The sequence below is a fragment of the Cydia strobilella genome, chromosome 13 (genome assembly GCF_947568885.1).
Source record: "Cydia strobilella chromosome 13, ilCydStro3.1, whole genome shotgun sequence".
Lineage (NCBI taxonomy): Eukaryota > Metazoa > Arthropoda > Insecta > Lepidoptera > Tortricidae > Cydia > Cydia strobilella.
The window spans coordinates 3,160,920-3,185,489 of NC_086053.1; the positions used below are offsets into that span (position 1 = coordinate 3,160,920).

Here is a 24,570-nt window from a genome sequence, read left to right on the forward strand (position 1 = left end):
AATAAAAGGATAATTTACTAAAACAGGTCATTTATTTATAACTATACTTACCTTCTGGTAACTTGGTCCTTTAGACATTTCTATGTCTAAAGTGAACTTTCAGCCAGCCATTTGCTTTTATTTGACCTCAAAAAATCTAACTTGTTTGTGTTCAGAGTTGCTAGTATCCTTCTGGCTCAGTCTTGATTAATAAATCTTTATTTTTTTGTAAATCTTCTATAATAGCTGATAACTCCGCATTTTTCTGTTGAAGTCGCCGGCATTTAGATCTCAATGCTTCAATTGTTTTTCGACGTGACTCGGCTAAAAGCGTTGTTCGATTCAATTGCAAAGTAAGTTTTAATTTCCTAGGTGTCATAATCAGCACTGATTTTTCATTGCTTTTAGAACATTCAATCTGAAAAGGTCAAAGCATACATACATTTTACTTTAATAGTTCATACCCTGTGCTGCACTATCTCACGCAGACCTGCCTAGTCCTACTCAGTCCTTCATGTCCTGTCCCTTCCTGTCTTACCTGCAGTTCTTTTATCATTATGAATCATTGAAATGATCGCCAACAGAAGCATAGCAGTCCAGGCTCCGCCAAGTAGGTACAAATATAAAAGTTGACCTGGACGCTAAGACATCTACCATCTTACTAACTAACTAACCACTGTTGGTATTGTACGACTGGTAAGAACAGGAACTTACATTAACGGAACGGAACATAGATAAGACTGTGGTGATAGTGCCTGTAATTTGTAACTCAACCCAACACCACAATAAAGAGAAAGAAGATATAAACTTGTACTCACAAATTTTGTCGTCACGCTGTGTACTTGCTCATGCATATCAGATTGATAGACCTGTACCAATAACTTCTGAGGTTATAAGAATATTAATGTTGCTTATTTTTTATATATAGTTTCCAGACCATATACTAAACCTAAAAATAATATTTTGTGTCATCCTAGGTATTTGCTTAGGTAGAAATTTAGGTATTTCTTTTTTCAATCAACATTCTGTAAAAAAAATATTCGAGACGAAATTCTTTGTTTCCCTGTAAAGGCAAAGTGGCTTCCGACGTACACACGCATTTTGTGTCATTTTCATCCACGGGTATAATGGCATTTAATAAATACCTAATATTGATCCTAAAACGCCTAAAAAATATTAGAGTCTGTAAGTGAAGTGTTGTACTTTACAGAACATTGTTATATGTTATTCAAACAAATCTGTGTCAAATTCATCCACCGCTTTTATTTAAAAAAAAAAAATTTCTAATTAACACCCTGTATCTGCCACAAAAAAAAATTCATGTTATTAAGTTTACGTCTACAATATTATAATACCACATTGAGACATCATTCATAATTTGGGTCATTTTGATCCACGGTTTTTTTATTATCTGGCAAAATAAAACTCAATTGAGCAAGAAGGGCGTGCGCGGGGAAGGGTACCTACGCGGGTGGGGTGCTTATTATACTTGCCGCAATATCAGCTGGCGACTGAGATCTTAATACTATCTCCTTTACCCTTGTTAAGACCAACCAAGAGATGGCATTATGAGCTGTCTCACCACTTAGTTTTGCGATACAGTGTATTTATTTCATTCGTAGGCATAATTACATTGTCTTAATCTTACCGTAGTAGGTATATAAATATAATTAAAAATAAACTGTAGGCTGCACTCCTCATACTGACCAACATTTGTGACGTTCCTAATCAAAAGGTACCACTTTCTCTGACAGGTTATTTGTATAAAGATATAATCAAATTTCGTCTTTATGGTAAACGACAAAGTGGTACCTACCTTTTGATTGAGAATGTCACAACAGCGACTTAAAAATTACTTTTGTTTCGATTTTTAGTAGACTTTTTAAGTTTATTTTAAGACGCAATTTATTGTGATTTTTGTTATGTTTAAGCGTGGCAAGCAACATTAATTACATTGATGATGATGTTCATTAAATACAATATTTTTTCATACTATACTGAACTGTCACCCTATACATGAGAATGAACAGCGCCCTCTTGACAATGATCATATATTACTGGTCAGGCTTTAATATGTGTCATAATTTAGTAAAGTCCCCTTTGTGGATTCTAAGTTTCCGAGTTACAGCAGTTTAGTGAAAGCGTTTTTTTTTAAATATAAATTAAGGGTTGAATAAAGAGGAAAGAAAATTTGATTATTTTTGCGCTACGACGCACGGTTTAGGAGATACAGCCCTATAAAGTTTTTTTTATTGTTTTTTTCTTTTTTACATTGTGTTTTTTGTATATTACTTTGAGGTTTCATAAAGGGGAACGAAAATTTAATTATTTTTGCGCTACGACGCATGGTTTAGGAGATCAAGCCCTATAAAAAAAAAACTCTTTTTTTTTGCGTTTTTTTTTTGTATCAATTAATGGTTACATAAAGGGGACCGAAAAGTTGATTATTTTTGCGCTACGACGCACGGTTTAGGAGATACAGCCCTATATAGATTTTTTTCTTTTTCTTTTTTACGTTTCTAAATCTTAATTAAGGGCTTCTTAAGGGGAACGAAAATTTGATTATTTTTCGCTACCATGCACGGTTTAGGAGATACATCCCTAAAGTTTTTTTTGTTGTTTTTTTTTCTTTTTTTTGTCATTGCGTTTTTTGTTATTACTTTGGGGTTTCATAAAAGGGAACGAAAATTTTATTATTTTTGCGCTACGACGCACGGTTTAGGAGATACAGCCCTAAAATGATTTTTTTCTCTTTCTTTTTTGCGTTTTTAAATCTTAATTAGGGGCTTCTTAAAGGGGAACGGATATTGATTATTTTTGCGCTACGATGCACGGTTTAGGAGATACAGCCCTATAAAGATTTTTTTTTTAAATTTTGCGTTTTTTTTTAAATATAAATTATGGGTTGCATAAAGGGGAACGAAAATTTTATTGTTTTTGCGGTACCACGCACGGTTTAGGAGATACAGCTCTATAAAGTTTTTTTTCCTGGTTTTTTTTTTGTTTTTTTTTAAAGTATTAATTACGGGTTTCTGAAAGGGGTTTTTTAAATTATTTTTGCGCTACGACGCATGGTTTAAGAGATACAGCCCTATAAAGATTTTTTTATTGTTTTTTTTTTTTTTTCTTTTTTTCTTTTTTACATTGTGTTTTTTGTATATTACTTTCGGGTTTCATAAAGGGGAACGAAAATTTTATTATTTTTGCGGTACCACGCACGGTTTAGGAGATACAGCTCTATAAAGTTTTTTTTCCTGGTTTTTTTTTTTTTTTTAAAGTATTAATTACGGGTTTCTTAAAGGGGTTTTTTAAATTATTTTTGCGCTACGACGCATGGTTTAAGAGATACAGCCCTATAATGTTTTTTTTTTTTAATTTTGCGTTTTTTTTAAATATAAATTATGGGTTGCATAAAGGGGAAAGAAAATTTTATTATTTTTGCGCTACGACGCATGGTTTAGGAGATACAGCCCTATAAAGATTTTTTTTTTTAAATTTTGCGTTTTTTTAAATATAAATTATGGGTTGCATAAAGGGGAACGAAAATTTTATTGTTTTTGCGGTACCACACACGGTTTAGGAGATACAGCTCTATAAAGTTTTTTTTCCTGGTTTTTTTTGTTTTTTTTTTTAAGTATTAATTACGGGTTTCTTAAAGGGGTTTTTTTAAATTATTTTTGCGCTACGACGCATGGTTTAAGAGATACAGCCCTATAAAGGTTTTTTTTTAAATTTTGCGTTTTTTTTTTAATATAAATTATGGGTTGCATAAAGGGGAACGTAAATTTTATTATTTTTGCGCCACCACGTACGGTTTAGGAGATATTATATTCGTTCAAAATTTCGCGCCGACCTCGAAATTCGAATAAATATGATGAACAAACCGACCAAAACAAACAATGCGCTGTCGCCATTCCGTGCGCTAGCCTGGTCGCTGCATGCATCACTCCCGCCCGCTCCACTGACCCCCATCCCCACCGCATCATCTATCCATCACGCCGCGTGAGTGAAGTGAAAGAACGAACGCTGGCTCACTCACTTCATTGCAGTGCTTGGCTTGACTAGTTTTTTTATGTGATAGTCAGCAAACGAGCAGACGAGCCGGCTGATGGGAAGCAGTCATCGTCGCCCATGGACATAAGCAACAACACAGGAGCCCTTAAGCATTGCCGACCCTTGAGAACCCTAAATACCCGCTTCTTGAAGAATCCCATGTCGAAGCGCAAAGGAAATACCTCAGGAGGCAACTCATTCCACATTTTGCACGTTCTGGGAAGAAACGAGCGAGATGCCCGCTTATTCTTGGTGTGCCATGTGTCTAAGAAGTGAGGATGAGTTTTGCTCCTTTGGCGGGAGGTGCGTGCGGTGATAGAAACGAGACGATGACACCAGATCAAAAAGTTCTTCGGAACATTCCCCATTGTACAGTAAGTTCGGGATCGCCGACAATACGAACTGCCCGCCGTTGGATGGAGTCAAGGGGAAGGAGCTGGTATTGTGGAGCGCCAGACCAGTGATGAGATGAGAACAGTACTCCATATGAGGTCGAACCTGCACTTTATATAACAAAAGTCGGTGACCCGGTGTGAAGTACTGTTTGGCTCTGTTTTTTGGAGGCCAGTTTGGCTTTTTGTTCCAGATGACTACGAAACTGGACTTCGTTCGTAATGTCGACACCAAGTATCGCGATACTTTTAGCGGTGGTAAGGGGAATGCCCTGAAACTTTGGCGCCGTGACAAATGGGGTTTTTTTTGGCGGAAAACGCGCAGACTTGTGTCTTACTAGGGTTGAACTGGACGAGGTTACGTCTACCTCATTTGGAGACCTATTCAAGGGACGTCTCGATCTCAGACACAAGTCGCATCCTGCACTCCGACACCTGCTCAGGGGGGGGCGTTTGCACGACCTGTATAACAGCTATCACCAGTGCTGTCATCCGCATAGCAATGAATATTGTTAGTAAATAACATATCATTGATATGCAGAACGAACAGGGTAGGCGATATTGTATTGGGAACAAAAAAAATGTTTCCTTAGCTTGCAGGGTTGGCGCGGTCACTTTTAAGCATTCCAGCTACAAGTACACCCAGTGAAAGGGTGTTTTCTGTAGCTGGGATGGTTTTGACTGCTAAGCGATCGCGCTTAAATCCGGCAAAGGTGAACAAAATATTTTTTATTCACGATAATTACAACCACTGTAGCTGTACTGTAAACAATTTTTAGTCAGTGATTGATGGAGATAAGAAATAAATGTTTATTCCTAGCATAGTTATGTTTTTTTTTAATTATTCCTCCTAAAAAATGTCCTCACGCCGGCGACGCCGCGCCGCGCCGGGTTCAAAACCCAGCGCGCCGCCGCTGGGTTTTTTGGCTGCGGCGTGGATCTCTAATATATAGCTATAATAGCTCTATAAAGTTTTTTTTCCTGGTTTTTTTTAAGTTTTAATTAAGGGTTTCTTAAAGGGGAACGAAAATTTGATTATTTTTGTGCTACGATGCACGGTTTAGGAGATGCAGCCCTATAAAGATTTTTTTTGTTGTTTTTTTTTCATTGTGTTTTTTGTATATTATTTTGGGGTTCCGTAAAGGGGAACGAAAATTTTGTTCTTTTTGCGCTACCACGCACGGTTTAGGAGATATAGCTCTATAAAGATTTTTTCCTGTTTTTTTTTGTTTTTTTTAAAGTATTAATTAAGGGATCCTTAAAGGGGAACGAAAAATTGATTATTTTTGCGCTACGATGCACGATTTAGGATATGCAGCCCTATAAAGTTTTTTTTTTTGTTTTTTTTTTCATTGGGTTTTTTTGTATATTACTTTGGGGTTCCGGAAAGGGGAACGAAAATTTTATTATTTTTGCGCTACGACGCACGGTTTAGGAGATACAGCCCTAAAATGATTTTTTTTCCACTTTTTCTTTTTTGCGTTTTTCAATCTTAATTAGGGGTTTCTTAAAGGGATTTTTTTTAATTATTTTTGCGCTACGATGCACGGTGTAGGAGATACAGCCCTATAAAGTTTTTTTGTTATTTTTTTTCTTTTTTTTCATTGTGTTTTTATTATATTACTTTGGGGCTTCATAAAGGGGAACGAAATTTTTATTATTTTTGCGCCACCACGCACGGTTTAGGAGATATTATATCTATATATATAGCTATAATAGCTCTATAAAGTTTTTTTCCTGGTTTTTTTTAAAGTTTTAATTAAGGATTTCTTAAGGGGAACGAAAATTTGATTATTTTTGTGCTACGATGCACGGTTTAGGAGATGCAGCCCTATAAAGATTTTTTCCTCTTTTTTTTTTCTTTTTTGCGTTTTTAAATCTTAATTAGGGGCTTCTTAAAGGGGAGCGAAAATTTGATTATTTTTGCGCTACGATGCACGATATAGGAGATACAGCTAATACAGCCCTATAAAGATTTTGTTTCTTTTTTTTTTCATTGTATTTTTCATGTATTACTTTTGGGTTACATAAAGGGGAACGAAAATTTTATTATTTTTGCGCTACGACGCATGGTTTAGGAGATACAGTCCTATATATTTTTTTACAATGCATGTGCTCGAAAAGTGCGTTTCCTACGGAGCCATATCGTGCGGAAAGTACTGCTTTTCCGCACTAGTGCTTTTTGTTTTCATTTTTTTTTTACAGTACATATGGTGCTACTTTCTCGCACTAGTGCGGAAAAGAGCACTTACCGTGCATATGTCGAAAGTTTAAAGGGCCATATGTACTGTAAAACGTACGATACACGTGCGAATAGGTAATTCGCAACTCGTGTCGATTTAAAACACTCCTTTTAATAATTAAACTTATTTGCCATGACATGTTTTTTTATTTACTCGCACAATGCATAGTAAAACATTGTATGATACACGTGCGTAAAGATGATTTCCGCACTTGTTGCATAAATAGCAATTTTTTTTATCAAAGAATGAAAGAAAGTCACGGTATTAATAACCAAATTTTACTTTAGTGGTACCTTTTCCCTATCACTGTCACAAATGTATGTGGCGTTCACGTAAACGCGATATTTTTAAGATTTCCCTGCGCAATGTTGCCAGCTCGCTCGCAAATCAAACATGTACTTACAGTTCTTTTGCATAATGGTGACATTGTACAATATCTATGAGTTTTAAATAGGTAAAAGATAATTCGACGCATTCTTTGCTTGCTTGTTGCTTGTTGTTGTGTTGTTTGCGTAACTTCTTTGAATAAGTTGCGTTAATTTGGCGCACAGGCGAAGTAAACATGCGTTGCGTACGGCAAGGTCACGCCGCGGCCCCACCCTGCACGGCCTCCGTTGCCCATTCAGACCGCCCGCTAGCTTCGTTTGAACGCAAATAATATTTTTGTAATATTTGTTTATGCAGTGGATGAAAGTGACACAAATTCATACATCTTATTTATCCCGCATTTCAAATTAATAAGATGTAAACTCTAATATCTTTAATATTCTTTTGTAACGGTGACAGCCTGTTACAACAAAATCATCAAATATCTTATGAAGCTATGCCTTAATAAGACACAAAATCATTTAATGGACCTATTTAAACGATTAAATTCGACCTAAGTAATTTTTTTTAACTCTAATTTTTTTTTGTGTCTTTTAGAATATTATGACATAGTATCAGATTGCAGTGGACGTAATTGACACAAACTATGTTTTCACACTAAAAACACTATCCTAAATGCAACACAGTTACATGTTTTCTCTCGAATATTTTTTTCTCCAAGATAATTCAAAATAAAAAATAATTACCACAAAATAACAAATTACTAGAAAAGCAAATTATATATATGACACAAAACAAAATGTAAGATTTACATCTTAACAAAGTATTCATAAGCGAAAACAGAATTGACTTTAATATTTTTATAACCTAGGGGTCAAAATATAGCCAGCGGTACAGGTCTATGACTTTCATGGCAGTCCATAGGATTAGTAGGTGAAGGTTTTGCTCGAAGTTCATGAGATACAGGGAATTTCTAAAGGAAAGTAATTCATACCAAGTAAGTTCCTACATTTTGAATGTTATAGAAAGTGTAAAGGTATAGAAAATTTTCATATTAAGCCCGCTCCAGGCTACGCGGCACGAAGCCGCGAACGCGAGTGTGGAAGCGATTTCACTGATTAGCAAACTAGACTCCATACTCACGTTCTCGCCTTCGGGCCGCGATTCGCGCGCGAGTGTGCAGGGGGCTTTACTTATTTAATAACAGCCAACTTACGTGTATGAACAAGGTTGGAACAGAAAACTTCTTGATCAAAGTTCGTTTCCCTATTTTGACGACACAATGTTGTTCAAAATGTTTGGAACAAATACGCGAGTATTTGTGAGGCATCCAGTTTGTTTTTCCAGTTGCCTCAATCCATTGTTTAAGTATTTCATCATCCGTTGGAAAGCTGGAAATATCAAATATAGTTTGTCAAAGGACTGTCTCATTTCAAACAGAGAGAATCATACTATCTTTTGTCTTACACTAGTACTAGCACACAAAAGAAAAGGATGAGTATAGTTTTTTTTTTTGTTCTTATTTACTGACAATTTGGTTTGACCAACCTATAGCTTGAATATCCCGAAATATGGGGTAATTGCAGGGGACTTTTTTTTCTATTTGTTTGCAACCCTAAATAAAATACTACTGAATTTGACCGGTTTACATAACCAAACTTTCTGTTTTATTTTTAGCAATAATTTACTGATATCTCATATTTTATCAAGTTTTTCATAATCCAACTAATAATGTAACTCAGTAACTTGGTTATGTGAGATTTGAGAAAGAAATACATGATCAAAATACGAAAAACTTGTAAGTACTTACGCATGAAATGTTACATCCACACTATTGCTTTTTTCTTTTCGCACACTATTGCTTTTGCAGGCAACCACTGAACACCCCACCATGTTAAGTGTACTTAAAAACACTGTTACACATCAATAGTTAATAATCACAATTATTGATTGATTTTTTCTCTTTCACTCTTATAAATTTCGGTATTTCGCCACAGCCTCCTTGCTATGATGCCATAACCCGACCATGAAAAAATGCCCGGTCGGTGATAAGGACAAAGCATGGCACTATTTTCTCTTAATTTATAAGAATATTAAAGAGTGTCAGGCCCTTGCACACACACAATAGGACACAATTGTCAAACGTCAAGCAACGTGAGTGCCAACATAGCGAAACGAATAGTGCTGTACCCACGCATTCCCAGCATTTATCGATAAATTATCCGTGGTACGTGGTACCGTTGGTGGTACCTCTCGGATTCATAATAACTATCATATTTATCGATAAAAATAAAACAAAAAATCTTGCAGTCTATTTTATTTAGAAAAATTACAAACAAAAAAAAGTGCTGCAATGTAACGCAAGTTGCATACGATTATCGATGTCGTCTGTAGAGGCCATAAACATTGATCTTGTGCGATAGGGGTGTGACCTCAGAATAATGACTAAAGCAAAGAAGCCGGGCAAAAATAAAAGCTTGGTAAAAGATATCGTATTCACAACACGTTATTACTTTTTGTCTATGAGTGAGTGAGACAACAATCGGCAAGTTCTTTCGTTTTTTTAGTATTGTCATAAGATGAACTGAGGGAAATGTCAAATGGTCCTATGTGGTTCTATAATATAATCCAGCCAAATAAAATATATGTTCGTTATTTCACAGGTAGGTGTCAACTGTAACAACTTGACATAGTCGTATTATTTTAGTTGAAATATTTCGGGATGTTTCAGCGGTCATCTTGGTTTATTTTAATTATATTGTTGCTATTCCTGAAAGATTGTTGGAAAACGTGCTGAGTTTTTATTTGTAATGGTTTGAAGTTCCCTTTGTGATAATGTCTTGTGTGATCGAGGGCTGTAAATCGCATACAGGAAGAAAAGAAAATACGCACGAACCGATAACCTTTAATCGGTGAGTTTTGTTCAATTTTGAAGAAATTAATTTATAGGACCTGACCCTAAACATAGAAATCGATATGTTGTTTATGTAATTATTACTTGCATTCAAGTCTATATAGATTTTTGCATAATATATTTTCGAACTTTTCTGCTAAGTATGAAAGGTTATATTTTTGGCATAGTGATGTATCGACCTCAGATCAGTAACCTATCGACATTTACAGCTTTCTTATAGTTTGGCCCAGGACTGTCTCATTTTAATTGATGAGTACAGTCAAGGGCATAAATATATATACATTCCCAATCTCAAAAATATGTGTACGCTCAGACAATAAAATCGTGTTCACATATTTTTAAGCCATTTGTCTGGATCGATATTTTTGCCTTCGACTGTACCTATAGTTTTCTCTGTTCTTACTTACTGACAGATTGTGTTTGCCAGACTATAGTTTAATACTAAAAACCGGTCAAGTGCTGGTCGGACGCGCGCATCAAGGAGACCGTACTTTTTAGTATTTGTTGTTATAGCGGCAACAGAAATACATCATCTGTGAAAATTTCAACTGTCTAGCTATCACGGTTCATGAGATACAGCCTGGTGACAGACAGACGGACAGCGAAGTATTAGTAATAGGGTCCCGTTTTTACCCTTTGGGCACGGAACCCTAATAAAAAAGACATTAATGATCATTGATGAATGTTCCTTTTATTAATATTGTTGGTCACAAAACTCAACTTTTTATTTCAGATTTCCAAAGGACGAGGAATAGGGGATATTACTGCAATGTTCTGCCACCAGAGTGCAGCACTAGCTTTTTTAGTGTACCGTAGAGTAACTTATTCATACTGTACCTTTAACAGGTTTTGACAAGTTTTCAGGGGACCTACCGGAAAACTCGAATCCGAAATTTCGTTATCTAGCTGCCTCTTTATCGCTCGAATACGCAAGAGTGACAGAGATGTTAGATAACGAAAGTTCGATTTTCTTGTTTCGCGATAGACCCTCAGATTGTGATAGTGGCGCCACCTACGCCGTTTCGCGTAATATTCCCTATTATTAAATAAAAAAAATATATTACACGAACGTTTTTTTTTTTCATTTCCTATTTGGTACAGTCAGCTGTGCAAAGTTCTGTAAATTAGTATGGACGTGGGGTACCTTTTCTCTGCAGCTGACTGTACATGACTAGAAACTATACTTAGTCTTTTAGCATTAGAAAAAACGGTAAACCATTTCCACGTGTCTTTTTATTGACAAGTTTTTTTATAAATATAGCAATATTTTACTTATGAAAGCAAAAGTATGTAAATGATCGTATATTATATTTGTTGTGACTTATTTTCAAAGTGTTTTTCGATAAAACGACACGTTAAGATCGCTCGCCTTCTTTCTAATGATAAAAAAACGAGAGGTATAGTTAGACGGTTCTGAGTGGTAGACTGCAAATGAGATAAAAGCTATATTAGGTACATGCATTAATCCTCATATCAGGCGGCTCTTTGATTCCAAGGATTGCATAATTTTTATACTTTTTAATGATTTTTAGAATATGAAAATTATAAAAAGTATAAAAGTTATGCAATCCTTGTATTCCACGCATTTCATTTCATTTCAACGAGCCGCCTGCTACAGATTTCTTGAAATTGCCGCGTTTTTTCAGGTTCAACTTTCATTAGCCAGACTATTACCAATTTCCCAATTTCGTGATTATTCTTTTACACGGCACATAAACAAATGCATAATTTATCGATATAAAAAGTCGACACAGTTACATCCCTAGCAAATTATCAAACTTATGACACCGTACGTAAATGAGAAATAACAAGCATATATGCATCTCTTTTCGGCACATTATCTAATTCGTAAGGAAGTAAAGTACGGGTATACATATTTGCGAAGCATTTTTGCCCGACTTCTATGCTTTAGTCATTATTCTGAGGGTGTGACAGAAAGGCAGATATCGGTTTTCGATTGATGTTGGCCATAGGCTCGAGCACCTACTTTGAAAATAAGAAATTGTACCTACTTTGTTTTTCAGGCTCTAACCAATTTGCTGTATTTATAGTAGTTGAGTTTGAACCAAAGAGTAGTATTATTATACATATATGTTTGAACCTTGATTTAAATAATAATAATAATAAATCATTTATTTCAGACCGAGCTGATCCATAGTTTGTTAGTTACAGAGTATCTTAATAACTATGTTAGTGGCACAATACAAAAACAACAATAATTAAAATTTAACAATACAAATATAAAACTACATATATTACCTACACGACATAGGAAAAAAATTATTATTTGGCAGGGGCAAGCAAGGCAGACAACCTGCTCTACTTGGCCCTGCCAATCGCCACTTCCACCCAGTAGCGAGTGAGAGGAGAGTCGAGACGCTCAGCCAACGCCCTCAGAAGGCCGTTGCTGCTGCCCCGCATACGACTTAGCAGTGATCCAACTCTTTTTCTCCTGACGGCGAAAAAGTCATCTGTACGCGCCTCAGCAAACATTCTGGATGCACTGCAATGTCTCGGCAGCCGCAACAATATTCTGAGGATGTTGTTGTATTGCACGCGAATTGCGTTGTAGGCTCTCTGTGTAAATTTCACCCACAGACTACACGTGTAGAACGTCTGACAGTAGGCCTTGAAAAGCGTCAGTTTGACTTCGTTACTACAGCGTGCGAATCTGCGGGCGATCATATTGCCCCGCACAGCCATCGCTCTCCTCTCCCTCTCCAGATCCGGGTCATCGCTCAGGTCACTGGTGAGCATATGACCAAGATATTTAACCCTATCAACTACTTTTAGAGGTACCCCACCCAGCGTGATCTCAGGGACAGCTTCCCGGTTGTATTTACGGGCCTTGAACACTACCAGCTCGCTTTTGGTAGCGTTATACCTGAGACCACGCTGCGCAGCGTAACCCTCACATAGTGCCAGCAATTGCCTTATGGAGTTGACCGATGGCCCCAACAGCAATTGATTTAGGTAGTAATTTCTTACTAACCTTTTTGTTTGAGGGAGACATTAAATCAAACGAAATAATACTAGTGAGAAACATTTATTTTCTCTCATTGAGCAAGTATGAAAATTTGCATGATAAGTAAAAAATACAAACACACTTCGGAGCAGGCATTATACTTCTGCCGTGCAATACAATAGTAAGTGCCAAAAGTGAGTTTCGAGAAAAACGCAAAAAACCCTTTCAAACCGGTTTTTTGTGGTGTTCTCGATGATTATTTACAAATGCTTGAATGTCAAAATATAGTATCGAATACACGAAATACGAATACGTGAACACTTTTCTATTTTAACAATTATTGAATAAATTATTGCTATTTTTCAAAATTTTACAGTTTTACTGTACCCTCGGAAAGAAGTATAAACACAATAAATGCAGAATAAAGTGCAGTAAAAAAGCGGATTACTGTAAACAACCCTCGTACACTAAAAGCTATTTTAATTAATTGCAAGCTAAAGTACAGTATTCATAACTATTTACTCTAATTTACTTAGTATATATATATTGATAATACACGAATGCATGTAAAAAAACGTAATTCACATCAATCATTAAAGTGCAATTGTATTATACATAAGAAATTAAATTAAGTATCTCTTACTAAGTAGTTTTAATTACTAATTAGTAGTAACCCGTAGAGTTTCACAGAAATCAGACTTTACTCCATGACACTTAATCTTTGTAACCAATTCCTACAGACCACTACAGACTAATATAATCTAACTTGTGATTATGTCAAGGGCCCTCCACACTCGTGCGCGAATCGCGGCCCGAAGCCGCGAACGCGAGTCTGGACTCTGGAGTCGATTTCGCTGACGTAGTCTAGAGCGGGCTTCACATACAAATTCAATGAAAATGAGATTTTTATCTTAGAAAAGTAAATTTCATCTCGTCTATATGCTGAATAAAAATATTGGTAAAAAGGGTACAGTAAAACTGTAGAATTTTGAAAAATAACAAGAATTTATCCAATAATTGTTAAAATAAAAAAGTGTTCACGTATTCTTATTTCATCTATTCTATGCTATATTTTGACATTCAAGCATTTGTAAATAATCATCGAGAACACAAAAAAAAACGGTTTAAAAGGAGTTTTTTTTGCGTTTTTCTCCAAACTAACTTTTTTCACTTACTGTTGTTTAAGTATTGCACGGCAGAATTAAGGATATCACATTTTTACTGCATTTTAATTAGTAATTATGCTGAAAAATCAATAACATTTCAAACACAGTACATATATTTTTGAACATTTATATTGTACCGCGAGCGGCACAGGATCGGTCGGAGTGGCGAGCCTTGGGGGAGGCCTATGTCCAGCAGTGGACGTCTATCGGCTGACATGATGATGATGATGATGATATTGTACTGCATTTTAAACAGTTTTTGGTGTAAATATTAAATTCTCTTTACTTGTTAATTTAGGATTGACGTGAGACCTTTACTGTATTTTAATCAGTGAAGTCTCAAAATTCACAGCCGACAACTTTATTACGGCAGTTTAGTTATTTTTACCTCAATAATTTACCAAATTCTTCTGATTTACTGTACATGGAGGCTTCGATTTTTATATGTTCCCATTGTCATAATCGCACGTGGACTATATACATGTGTGCGTCTTGACATGGTGGTCCAAGATAAAGAAAAAACAAAAAACGCAAAAGTAGCACTTACTGTTGTTTAAGTATTGCACGGTAGACGGTAAGTAAGTATACCGGCCGTTTCCGATACCTATCAAGGTTAGGTAATTTCAAAGGCCTTAATTCAGAAAAGGTACACCAACAGTTGCCAAACCTGGGCCGAACCCGCTTGTTATTCAATGTGCTTCGGCAAGAACAATTTACAGTTATTGAAATAACATCTACGGTTTTGTTTTTGGTAAAGCTTTGTCTAATATTCCACATCAGTCGGTAGCTTATCTCTAAAATGAACCGAAGAGTCTCAAAGGCTTGTAACAGCAGTATCCTCAAACCCTGGATTCTCGCTTCCTTGTCCTTTCTTCTCTTGTTTTGCTTGTTTGACGCTAATCTCAACTTGGTCGACGGTGTCCATCAGGGGCAGATTGCGGGTTTCCGGGGTGAAAAGTAGGCAGATTCCGGACAGGAAAGCTGAAGCGCCGAAAAAGCAGGCTGGTAGCGCGGGATGTATAGGTGTCTGTAAAAAATGATTAGGTTGATCAAAATCCTTTATTTCATGCCAACGTCCGAACGTCATATATATTTTTGTCCACAATTTGCATTGGAGTACCTACAGTTGGTCGGCTGAGTAATCTGGTTCCATCGTGTCCCTAAGATACTATAATAAGGGCTAATACAATACACTATTTGTGAGTTTAATTGTGTCAGAAGTTTCATTGCTCTGCTGAGTTCCGATAATCGATCAATAAATCCGTTTTATTGCTGATGATCCTGGTCTGATCCTGTTGACGCTGGTGACAAGAGGGAAATTGGCATAGACTACAGAATAAACCTTTCCCTCTTCGAGGAAAATTTGCAAAAGGTGTAATTTCAGCAATCGAGCAGACGAGCCGCCTGATGGACATAACTGACATAAGCAACTGCGAAGGAGTCATTTATGCATAGCTTATTGATGAACTCCATGTCATAGCGTAAAGGAACATATGTACCTCAGAAGTTAACATTGGCGTGTCTGGGTATGGTCAACATTGACTTACCAAGATTGGCGTGATAGGTGCCAGCATCCCTCCAACCCTGGACATGAACGAGCACAGCCCCATCAGGGTGCCACGGGCGCTGGTCGGGAACAGCTCCATGGTGTAGGTGATGGCACCCGTGAAGCAGGCGGCGATGAACATCTTACCCAGCAGGAACAGGGTTATCTTGGCCCAGACAGCGTCTAGAAATACAGTTTATGATTCTTTAATCAGGAATATAGTAAATTGTTAGTATAAAGGAATTGTCAAAAGCTAAACTACATTTTTTCCGTTGTTTTTTTTAGCAGAAATGAGTCCTTTAGCAATATGGATTGTTTGCAATCGCTCAAGAGTAATGCGTCATTATTTACAACAGCTGCCGTACCTACCTAGCAATTTGACTTGGTTACCAATATGCATTCTACAACTCACCATGACCAGCAACAACTGGCAAACTGTAAAAAGGTTTTAATTTTTTTTTTCAGACTATGTTTCGAGCTCAGACTTTATTTAACTGTCGGTTTAGGTTTAAGAACAAAAAGTGACGTGACGTATAACCATCGTAAGTTTGTCAGGTATATTAAATTTAAAACAATGAAAATCATACTAACCTTCAGGCACGCACGCAGAACCGATGCAAAGCGCGCCACATAAAATATACCCATACACCAAGGGCAACCGCCTCCCACACTTGTTCATCAGCACCAGCGCCACTAACTCCCCGGGAAAAGACATCACCGTCGCCAGCAAGAAGTTCGTATACTTATTCCCAGGCAGCCATACAGAGTTTACCATCAGCCCATAGTACACAAACGACGCCGTGAATCTACACACCATCAAAACTAGCAACCTCTTCCAAATCTCTTTAGACGTGAACACCCTTTTCCAAGATTCCTTCTTTTCGTACGCTCCCAAGTTAAACTTATTCTTTAGCTTTGCCTCGTCTATATTGATAAAGTCATGGCGATATATGTTCAGCTTATTCGTATCAGCTATTACTAGTAAGGTTTCTTTGGCTTGTTTGATTTTGTTATTTAAAATCTGCCATCGCGGGCTCTCTCTAATGAGGAAGGTGTAAGTGAGGAAGAGGATGGGCGGGCTGCAGATGATCCGGATGAGGGTCTTCCAGTAGGAGCTGACCATGGCGATGCAGGCGAAGATAACTTCGCCGACATAAACGGCGTATGCGAAGATCACGCCCGCTAAGACTCTTTGGTTTTTGCCGCTGCTTTCTATCACTGAAAGCAAAGTTATTACTTCAAGTTCATACTCAGCATTAATTATTGTAGATATAGAAACTAAATAAATTAACTGTAATTACACAATTTACATTAGGTAACAAATACTGCTAGTTCTAGCTTAGAAAATCTTCTTCTAAACTTCTTCAAAATTAACGACCTGAATTCTGCTTAAAAAATCAGCTATTAGCTATAGCTATTAGAAAATTAGTACTAACTTCTGCTAAAATGAATTCCTTACTTTCACTAAGAATAATCACAACAATGAAAAATAATGAGTACCTATTGCTTAAAAAGAAACTAGCATCGAGCATAGATGATATGTTTCTGCCGTATATGGCTTGAAGGACCGCCATTTTTCAGCGGACTGCTATTCTTACGTGAAAGATGAAGTCCTGAAAACTACCGGCATATGAAAATAAAAAACGTACTGATAACCATAGCGGCAGAATAAGTCCCGCCCGTGATAGCAGCTTCGAAGAACTCTATAATGATGTATTGGTAGTAGGCGGAGACGAAGGTCTTCAGGTGGCCCAGGATACCGCCGATGGAGCAGATCACCAGCGTTGGCTTGCGGCCAAACCTGAAGCCAAAACGTATTGTTAGCAGTGATAGTTTAGCTTGGGATTAAGTTTAGCGGGTAGTTAAACGAACGTACTTTAAGTTTTGATTTAATTATTACTTGATTTACTCTACTTGAAACTATTAGTGAGTATTTTTAAGAGCGCTTTTTAGAGTTGGTCCCTGATAACTTAGCACCGACTTAACAAGCGGCAGAGTGTTGAAATGCCATCATAACCGTCAAATTCCTGTGAAAATACGACGTTAATACTTACCTATTTGTAGCGCTTCCACACCGTTGTTGTTATACTTGCTATGTCGGTGCAGAGAAGCGGTACTTAAAATATACTCACTACTTCAAGCCACTACAGCCAAGTCCACACTCGTGCGCGAATCAGTTCGCTAATCAGCGAAACCGACTCCACACTCGCGTTCGCGGCTTCGCGCCGATTAGTCTGGAGTGCGCTTCAGACAACAACTGACATACTGCGGGCATCTTTCTCTTTTACTCCAATTAAGGCGCAATTAGAGTGACAGAGAAAGATTTCTTTTCTTACTCACTTGTCAGTCATCCATCCAGTGATAGTCATAGATAAGACCATTCCCGCGCTGTGCACGGTTCCGACGAGGTTGGACTTCCACGGCTGGCAGGCCAAGTCTAGCTGAAACAGTACCACGGAAGACCTTGAGGTATTTCAAACTAGCACATAACATTTGGGGTAACTACACTACACATCCGCGTATCTGAGTGTGCTAGACAGTCTGCCAACAGGGAGAGATGGCGGGAGATCGTGCGAAGAGCTGTGTCCGCCTCTACTACCGATGTGGACGCCTCAACGTGACCACGACCGCTCTGTCAAGAGCGATACGACAGAGAAGAAGAAGTCACTACACAAAGGTTATAAAGCTGTAGAACCTAGACTGCATCTTGAGTTGGTTTAGGAAGAGGGAATGTATATCGCTCACACAGTTAGGTAGGGTTGGTCTTGTGTTGGCCAGCTATAGTCAAAAGCCTCACAATTATAGTCCAAAACGAACTCGATGTTCTTGGTTTAGGTGTAACTATGTACAGTGTGGAAAGAATGAATGGGCCCTGGAGGGAAAGTGCCTTAAAACCTTAAGTTAGCTCATTTCGCTCAAAGGAAACATTATTTTATTTTTTTAAAGAAACAAAACTGCATTCTGAGATTTTTTAAATTCACTTGTTTCACCCGGGAATCGAACCGACTAAAAATTAAAAAAAATAAACGCTACTTTATTCTACTATTCAATACAGTTAATTTTAATGATAACATTTCTCCAAGAAACATTAGGCCAGCCTTACACTCGTCTGTCGTACAAAATATCCATAAAATAGAATATTTAGTATTCAAAAATATTTCTAGACAAGCAAAAAAAAAAATATTTGCAGTTTTGTTTATTTTCAAAAATAAAAGAATGTTTCCTTTGAGGTACTTCCCCTCCAGGGCCCATACCATTCATTCTTTCCACACTATAACATAGTTTCATGAATAACGGAGAACATCCATAAAATACTTAAAATAACATTGGTACTTGATTAAGTGTCGAACTAGGTGGACCATAGTTTTGGTAGTAGACCATAGTCGGGTGGTTTTACGGTACCTAACCTAAAACATGTTTATTTTCATTTCTCATGCTCTGAAAGAGGGTCATTGTTGTTCTAAAAGGTGTGCAGAAAATTATACGTGTCTGCACTAGAGCATTTTACGTCCGAAGTACGATTTTTTCATTTTTTTTACGATAAGCAATTGAAATTTGAGTGTAAATGGATTTGTTATACAATTTCCATTCTGATATTTGACTCTCCATAAATAATGACACTGAAAGTACCTTCAAGAAATACTATAAAAATGTATACTTAGTCATGTTTTTAAAAAAACACACGCATTTAACTTTCCTCGTATTCGAAATGAAAAGTAGAGTGTTTAACTCGGGTGAAAGGCATCATTTCTGCCTCGGACTATTTGAAATGAGTGCCTTTCATCCCTTGGTTGACAATCTACTATTACCGCCTTGACACCAAAGGGGGTCATAAACTCATAAAGAATAAAGGCACTTTATTTTTTATTTTTTATACCACGTCGGTGGCCATCAAGCATACGGCCCGCCTGATAGTAAGCAGTTACCGTAGCCTATGGACGCCTGCAACACCGGATATATAACACGCGCGTTGCCGACCCTTCAAAAACCTGTACACTCCTTTTTTGAAGAACCCCATACTGTAGCTCCTCGGGAAAACCTCGGCAAAACCTCATTCCACAGCCGAAGCATACGCGGGAGGAAATTCCTCTTAAACCGCACAGTACGCGACCATTTAGGTGCTATTATTAGTAAAGTAAGGACTAACTATTAGGTTTAAAGAAATTGTATATTTATGTAGGTGCTAGGGTGTGAGGATGAACACCCTGCCGATGGCGAGCGGTGCGGTGATAGAAAGCGGCCGTTGGCATCATGTCAAACAGTTCTTCAGAGCACAGCCCATTGTACAAGCGGTAGAACACGCATAAAGAGGCGAAGTCTCTCCTTAGACTTAAAGGTTCAATACCGCTTGTGAGTTTGAGTTTGCACTTCCGCAAACACGTCACATCTAGTTACATTAACAAGCAGAGATTGCCTCCGGGTATTTCCCACTTCCCAGTCATCAAAATAGTCTTACAAATATGATTATTTTCACTCGTAGTGTAAATATTTGATAGTAAGATATTCTAATACGAGTTAGTAGTGTTTGATCAGAGATTATGTGTCCTACTAATAGATTTTGTTATCAGTTATCACGCGAGGTGCACTGAGATGAATTAACATATTTAACATGTATAGGTAGATGTGTTCAGAAATAATGACAAATATATGATGCACATGATCTTATTTATTTTATGATACGGTGCCATTTATCTTAGCAAACAGTTGCGTATTATAATATAAGTACATATTCGTAACGTGTGAGAAATAATTAGATTTTGGAATGTAGTGGAATATTTCAAATTTTAGAATAAGTCATCGTGGGTGCTTTAAATAAAATATTGGAATAACCAAAGATAGATATAACTCCGTAATAGATGGATACAGTCTAAGGAAAAAACGTGCCTCGAAAATTAAGAAAATTTGATTCTCGTTCAGAGGGCGCTACTAGTTTTGGCCTACAGTCGTATAGATGGCGTTGACGGTTTCGTTTGTTATTTAACAATTTTAACGCATATCAGTGAAAGAACATGCAAAATCATCAAAATAATTAATGCAAATAAAAAAAATCATTTAGCTATATTTAAATACATTTTATCGTATTTTTACAAATCTTCAATTTTAGTTTTAAAGTGTGTCGACAGATGGCAATGAATTTACTGGGGTTACAAAATTTACTATGACTCTAGTCTAGTATAAGTTACTCTATGGAATAACTAAGAGAAGGAGATTTTTGTTCGGTTTCAGTGGATAAAATAAAAACACCACACAAAGTAGCTTCCATAGAAATACAATTTTCATTAGAAACTGATGAGGCAAGGTATAAATCATGATCAAAATGAATGCCATTGACACGCATACCTACACATAGGTATAACTAAAAACTTGTGGGGAAAGTTTTGAGATAGACACCCACCTCAGCCACCACTGTGTTGTTACTCTCATAGACCCAAGAACTGCATTTCTCCACAGCGCCAGTGAAGCTGGTGTTCGAACAGGTTCCATTCCAATGATCTTCCAGGACAGGGCGATAGCACCGATCTACGGAGCCAGGCCACCACGGTTGAGAGTATTCTGGCTGGTTGCCGTCGCATTCTGGGATGCGACATCTGGAAAATGAATAACATAAACATATGAGTGACATGATAGTCGTCATTATCGCCGAGGAGGAGTTTGTTTCTTTTTATAAAGGACACAAATCGAGGTAGTCTCACAGCAGTGTTACATATGTATATACGTATATTTTACCGAGCACACAAATTCACAGCATGTTGAATTGTAAGATCATGAAATATAATAAACCTTTTCCAGATAAACCCGCGAAATACTGAGGACATGTACTTAGGTGGCAGTTACTTGTTTTGTACTTTGTAACTCCTGACGTTGTAATGTCATAAAATCATTACCGTTATTACGAAATTTGAGATCTCCATCGACAATCTGCTGTAGTACTCGTAAATCTCTGGGAGTTGACCTCATGATGATAGTTACTTGATTATGTACAAAGGTATATGTAGTTTAATTTACAATCTTCATGATTAAAACTTACCTGTAGTTAACATCGCCGACAGCGAACACATAGTTAATATTAATCATGGTGACGAATATGGCCGGCAGACAGCAGTAAAGAAACTGCAATTTCTGAAACCTCCCGAAGTAGTCCGTCACCTCCGAGATGTCGTACACCTTCTCGGCTGCCTTGTCCTTCTTTATCCCCATTTTGTGGTTTTAATTTGAACTGTAAAACAATTTTTTCCTAATCGCACTTAAACTATCGTGAGACATATTTCAAAATATTTATCAGTACGGTTTTTACTCACTATTATTTTTAGTCACATCACAGTCAGTTAGTAGTAAAAACCGTACTGATAAATATTTTGAATTTTTTCCTACTTTTATTTTGTGGATTCTTGGTTCAATTCTTGTTACTGTTTGGCATGCTTCCGTAATTCCTATACTCGTAATGATGCAATAAGATTGTAATATGGAGCTGATCTGCTGACCATGTTGTCAAAATGGGGGAATATGGAAGATAGCCAAAACACAAACAGATAAGAGCGGGATGAATTTAGGCTCATTAAAAAGGTCTCATATAAACTGAGGAAATTAAGAATGTATCAGAAATAAAAAATACAATAGAGAACTTATTTTTATGTTATGCTATCCAGGCTAGGTTGGCAGATAAATACTAACCAGAATGGTTACCAATTCCTTCGCCAGAACAGGTGACGCCGCACAAGTCTGTTGTTGCCAAAATGATTTTTAGTTTTTAAGATTATATTTTGATATCGTATGCATGTTAATAATGAAAGGTATGTCATTATTAACACGTAATAGTTATTTGTGCAACAAGAGAGGACAGTTGGTTTTTCTTGCGAGTGTTTATTTTAAGTCCCGAGAAAGCGAAAGATTCTAAGGTAGAATCTTGAGCGGAGCGAGGGACTCAAAAACACGAGATGTAAAATAACTTTGCTCTCGTGTTGCACACATAATTTTTCACCTCAGTAGTGAGAACATATTAAAGGTTAAAATGTATTTCGAATTACACAGAATAAACAGAAAAAAAAAGTATTATAATATGTACGATACGATAAGATACGATACGATACGAGACGAGACCGGACCGGACCGGACCGGACCGGACCGTACCGTACCGTACCGTACCGTACCATTAAAAAAATGTAATAAAAGTATGAAGTTCATGGCCTTCACTAAATTAAAAAGCTACATTGTTTCACTCCCTGGAGTGAGGAAAGTCGTACTTTCCTCACTCCAGGGAGTGACGAAAGTAGGCTTGTTCGAGCTGCTGAGGTGAAAATGTATGTATCTATGGGCCTTTGTTGCCTCAACACATGTTTTTTATTTTATTTCAAATTACTGAGGTTAACTCGATGTGTAGGTACAATCGGGGGCATTCCCGGTTCACCTTAAGGGCAAAAATCGTGTAAACGTCTTGCAGACGGTCAGGCGATATCATAAAAGTGATGACCAATAGCATGGCACTTAAAAACGTGGGTGTTGAAAAAGGTTTAGCTCAGGTAAAGTTTTTTGCCGCCCATTGTCTTTGTGACGGCCGGCATTTGCAAACTAAAATAAGGAATCCAAAATGCATCCTAATTGGTTATTTTTATGGGGAGCCGAAGCTTAGCCTAAACAAAAACAATTAATTAACTGTCTTTGTACCTATTGTTTGTCCCATTATCTGATTTTACTCTTTTCTTTATTAACATAAAGAATCCTAAATGCATTGTAATTGGTTATCTTCATGGGAGGCGGAGTTTATTAGCACGCTCGTAAGGATCGGGGTAAAATAATTCTGAAGTAGTTCACCGGGAATGTCTCCGACTGTAGGTACCTATCACCTATCCTATAAAGTGATCTTAAACAAAATTGATTTTTTTGTTATATACTGATATTGTATTTGTACTTGAGTGTACCTACGTGTATGTAAATGTTTTTATTTTTTTATTTTAGGATCAAACAACGTAGTATCAAAAAAAACTACAATGTATTTGCATAAAATATTATCAACTTCGTTATTAGACATCTGTATGAATGGTGAGATGATAAAGTGATTCCTCAAATATCAATCGACGTCAATATTTTCTTAGTATAAAAGTCAATAACTAGTTACTTACTTATGTTAGACTATCAAGTTCATAAAGTTTCGTTTTTTTTTCCTTAGTCATTGTAGAAATTGGAAACATTACGCGTCTTTTGACCTACCTCGTCAAATATGGGGCCAACCTCGGGTCCTCGAGGTTATGGGGGTGTTATAATAATAACAAAAGCACCCTGTATATTATATTTCGTCGCTGGGAATGTAGCTTTGTATGGACATTGGCAGTTAATATTATAGAGGTATCTCTGGTATCTTTTATTATAGTGTACCGTACGTCTCTGACCTTGGTCTTCTTTAAATGCCACCTTCACGTTTCTCCTTAAAAAATGGGACAACAATTTATTCTAAACAAGTTTTAAAAATTACCTGGTTTTGGGTTTTTAGATTTTAGTGCTTACTCACACTGTGTTTGAGCCAGTTTTATGCGGTTTTATTGAGAGCGTCAGGATGGCGGGTGGACCTCAGCTAATTTCAAGGAAATATTTATAAACATATTGTACCTTCGGTGTAACTCGGTGTACCTTTAATAGAAACCAGTGTACCTCTCCGTAAAATAAGATATTTAAAAGAAATTGGCCAAGAGCATGTCTCAGTGAAGAGTTCCGTAGTTACCATTCTGTATTTTTCTAGAAACTAATAGTATTTTTTTAGAAAGAAAAGTCATTAACCTTTAAGTCATCATTTAACCCACTTTAAAGTTAAACGGGTAATCTCGGGTTTTTGTCAACATTAGGTATACCTACGTCAATTTCGTATGGAAATATATTATAGTTCGTAAGACCAAAGATATAACTCCGTAATAGATAGATACAGTCTAAGGAAAACACGTGCCTCGAAAATCAAGAAAATTTGACTCTCGATCAGAGGGCGCTACTAGCTTTGGC

At 36.9% G+C, this 24,570-nt stretch overlaps 3 protein-coding genes across 3 annotated transcripts; all 3 read right to left on the reverse strand.

Moving 5' to 3' along the window:
* Nucleotides 1-31: 31 nt before the first annotated feature.
* LOC134746438 (THAP domain-containing protein 1-like) lies at nt 32-9,110 on the reverse strand. The gene is made up of 3 exons (XM_063680809.1): nt 8,805-9,110; nt 8,211-8,385; nt 32-397 (listed from the first exon to the last, which is right to left on the reverse strand). The coding sequence occupies exons 1-3, from the start codon at nt 8,885-8,887 to the stop codon at nt 161-163; spliced, it is 495 nt and encodes a 164-aa protein (XP_063536879.1). The 5' UTR covers nt 8,888-9,110; the 3' UTR covers nt 32-160.
* Nucleotides 9,111-12,227: 3,117 nt separating this feature from the next.
* Nucleotides 12,228-12,665, reverse strand: LOC134746885 (uncharacterized). Its single transcript, XM_063681458.1, has one exon. It carries the CDS (start codon nt 12,663-12,665, stop codon nt 12,228-12,230), a length of 438 nt encoding a protein of 145 aa, XP_063537528.1.
* A 2,114-nt stretch (nt 12,666-14,779) lies between these two features.
* On the reverse strand, nt 14,780-21,802 carry LOC134746439 (organic cation transporter protein-like). The gene is made up of 7 exons (XM_063680810.1): nt 21,614-21,802; nt 20,981-21,173; nt 17,926-18,026; nt 17,235-17,386; nt 16,177-16,803; nt 15,587-15,768; nt 14,780-15,066 (listed from the first exon to the last, which is right to left on the reverse strand). Exons 1-7 carry the CDS (start codon nt 21,781-21,783, stop codon nt 14,854-14,856), a joined length of 1,638 nt encoding a protein of 545 aa, XP_063536880.1. The 5' UTR covers nt 21,784-21,802; the 3' UTR covers nt 14,780-14,853.
* Nucleotides 21,803-24,570: the final 2,768 nt, after the last annotated feature.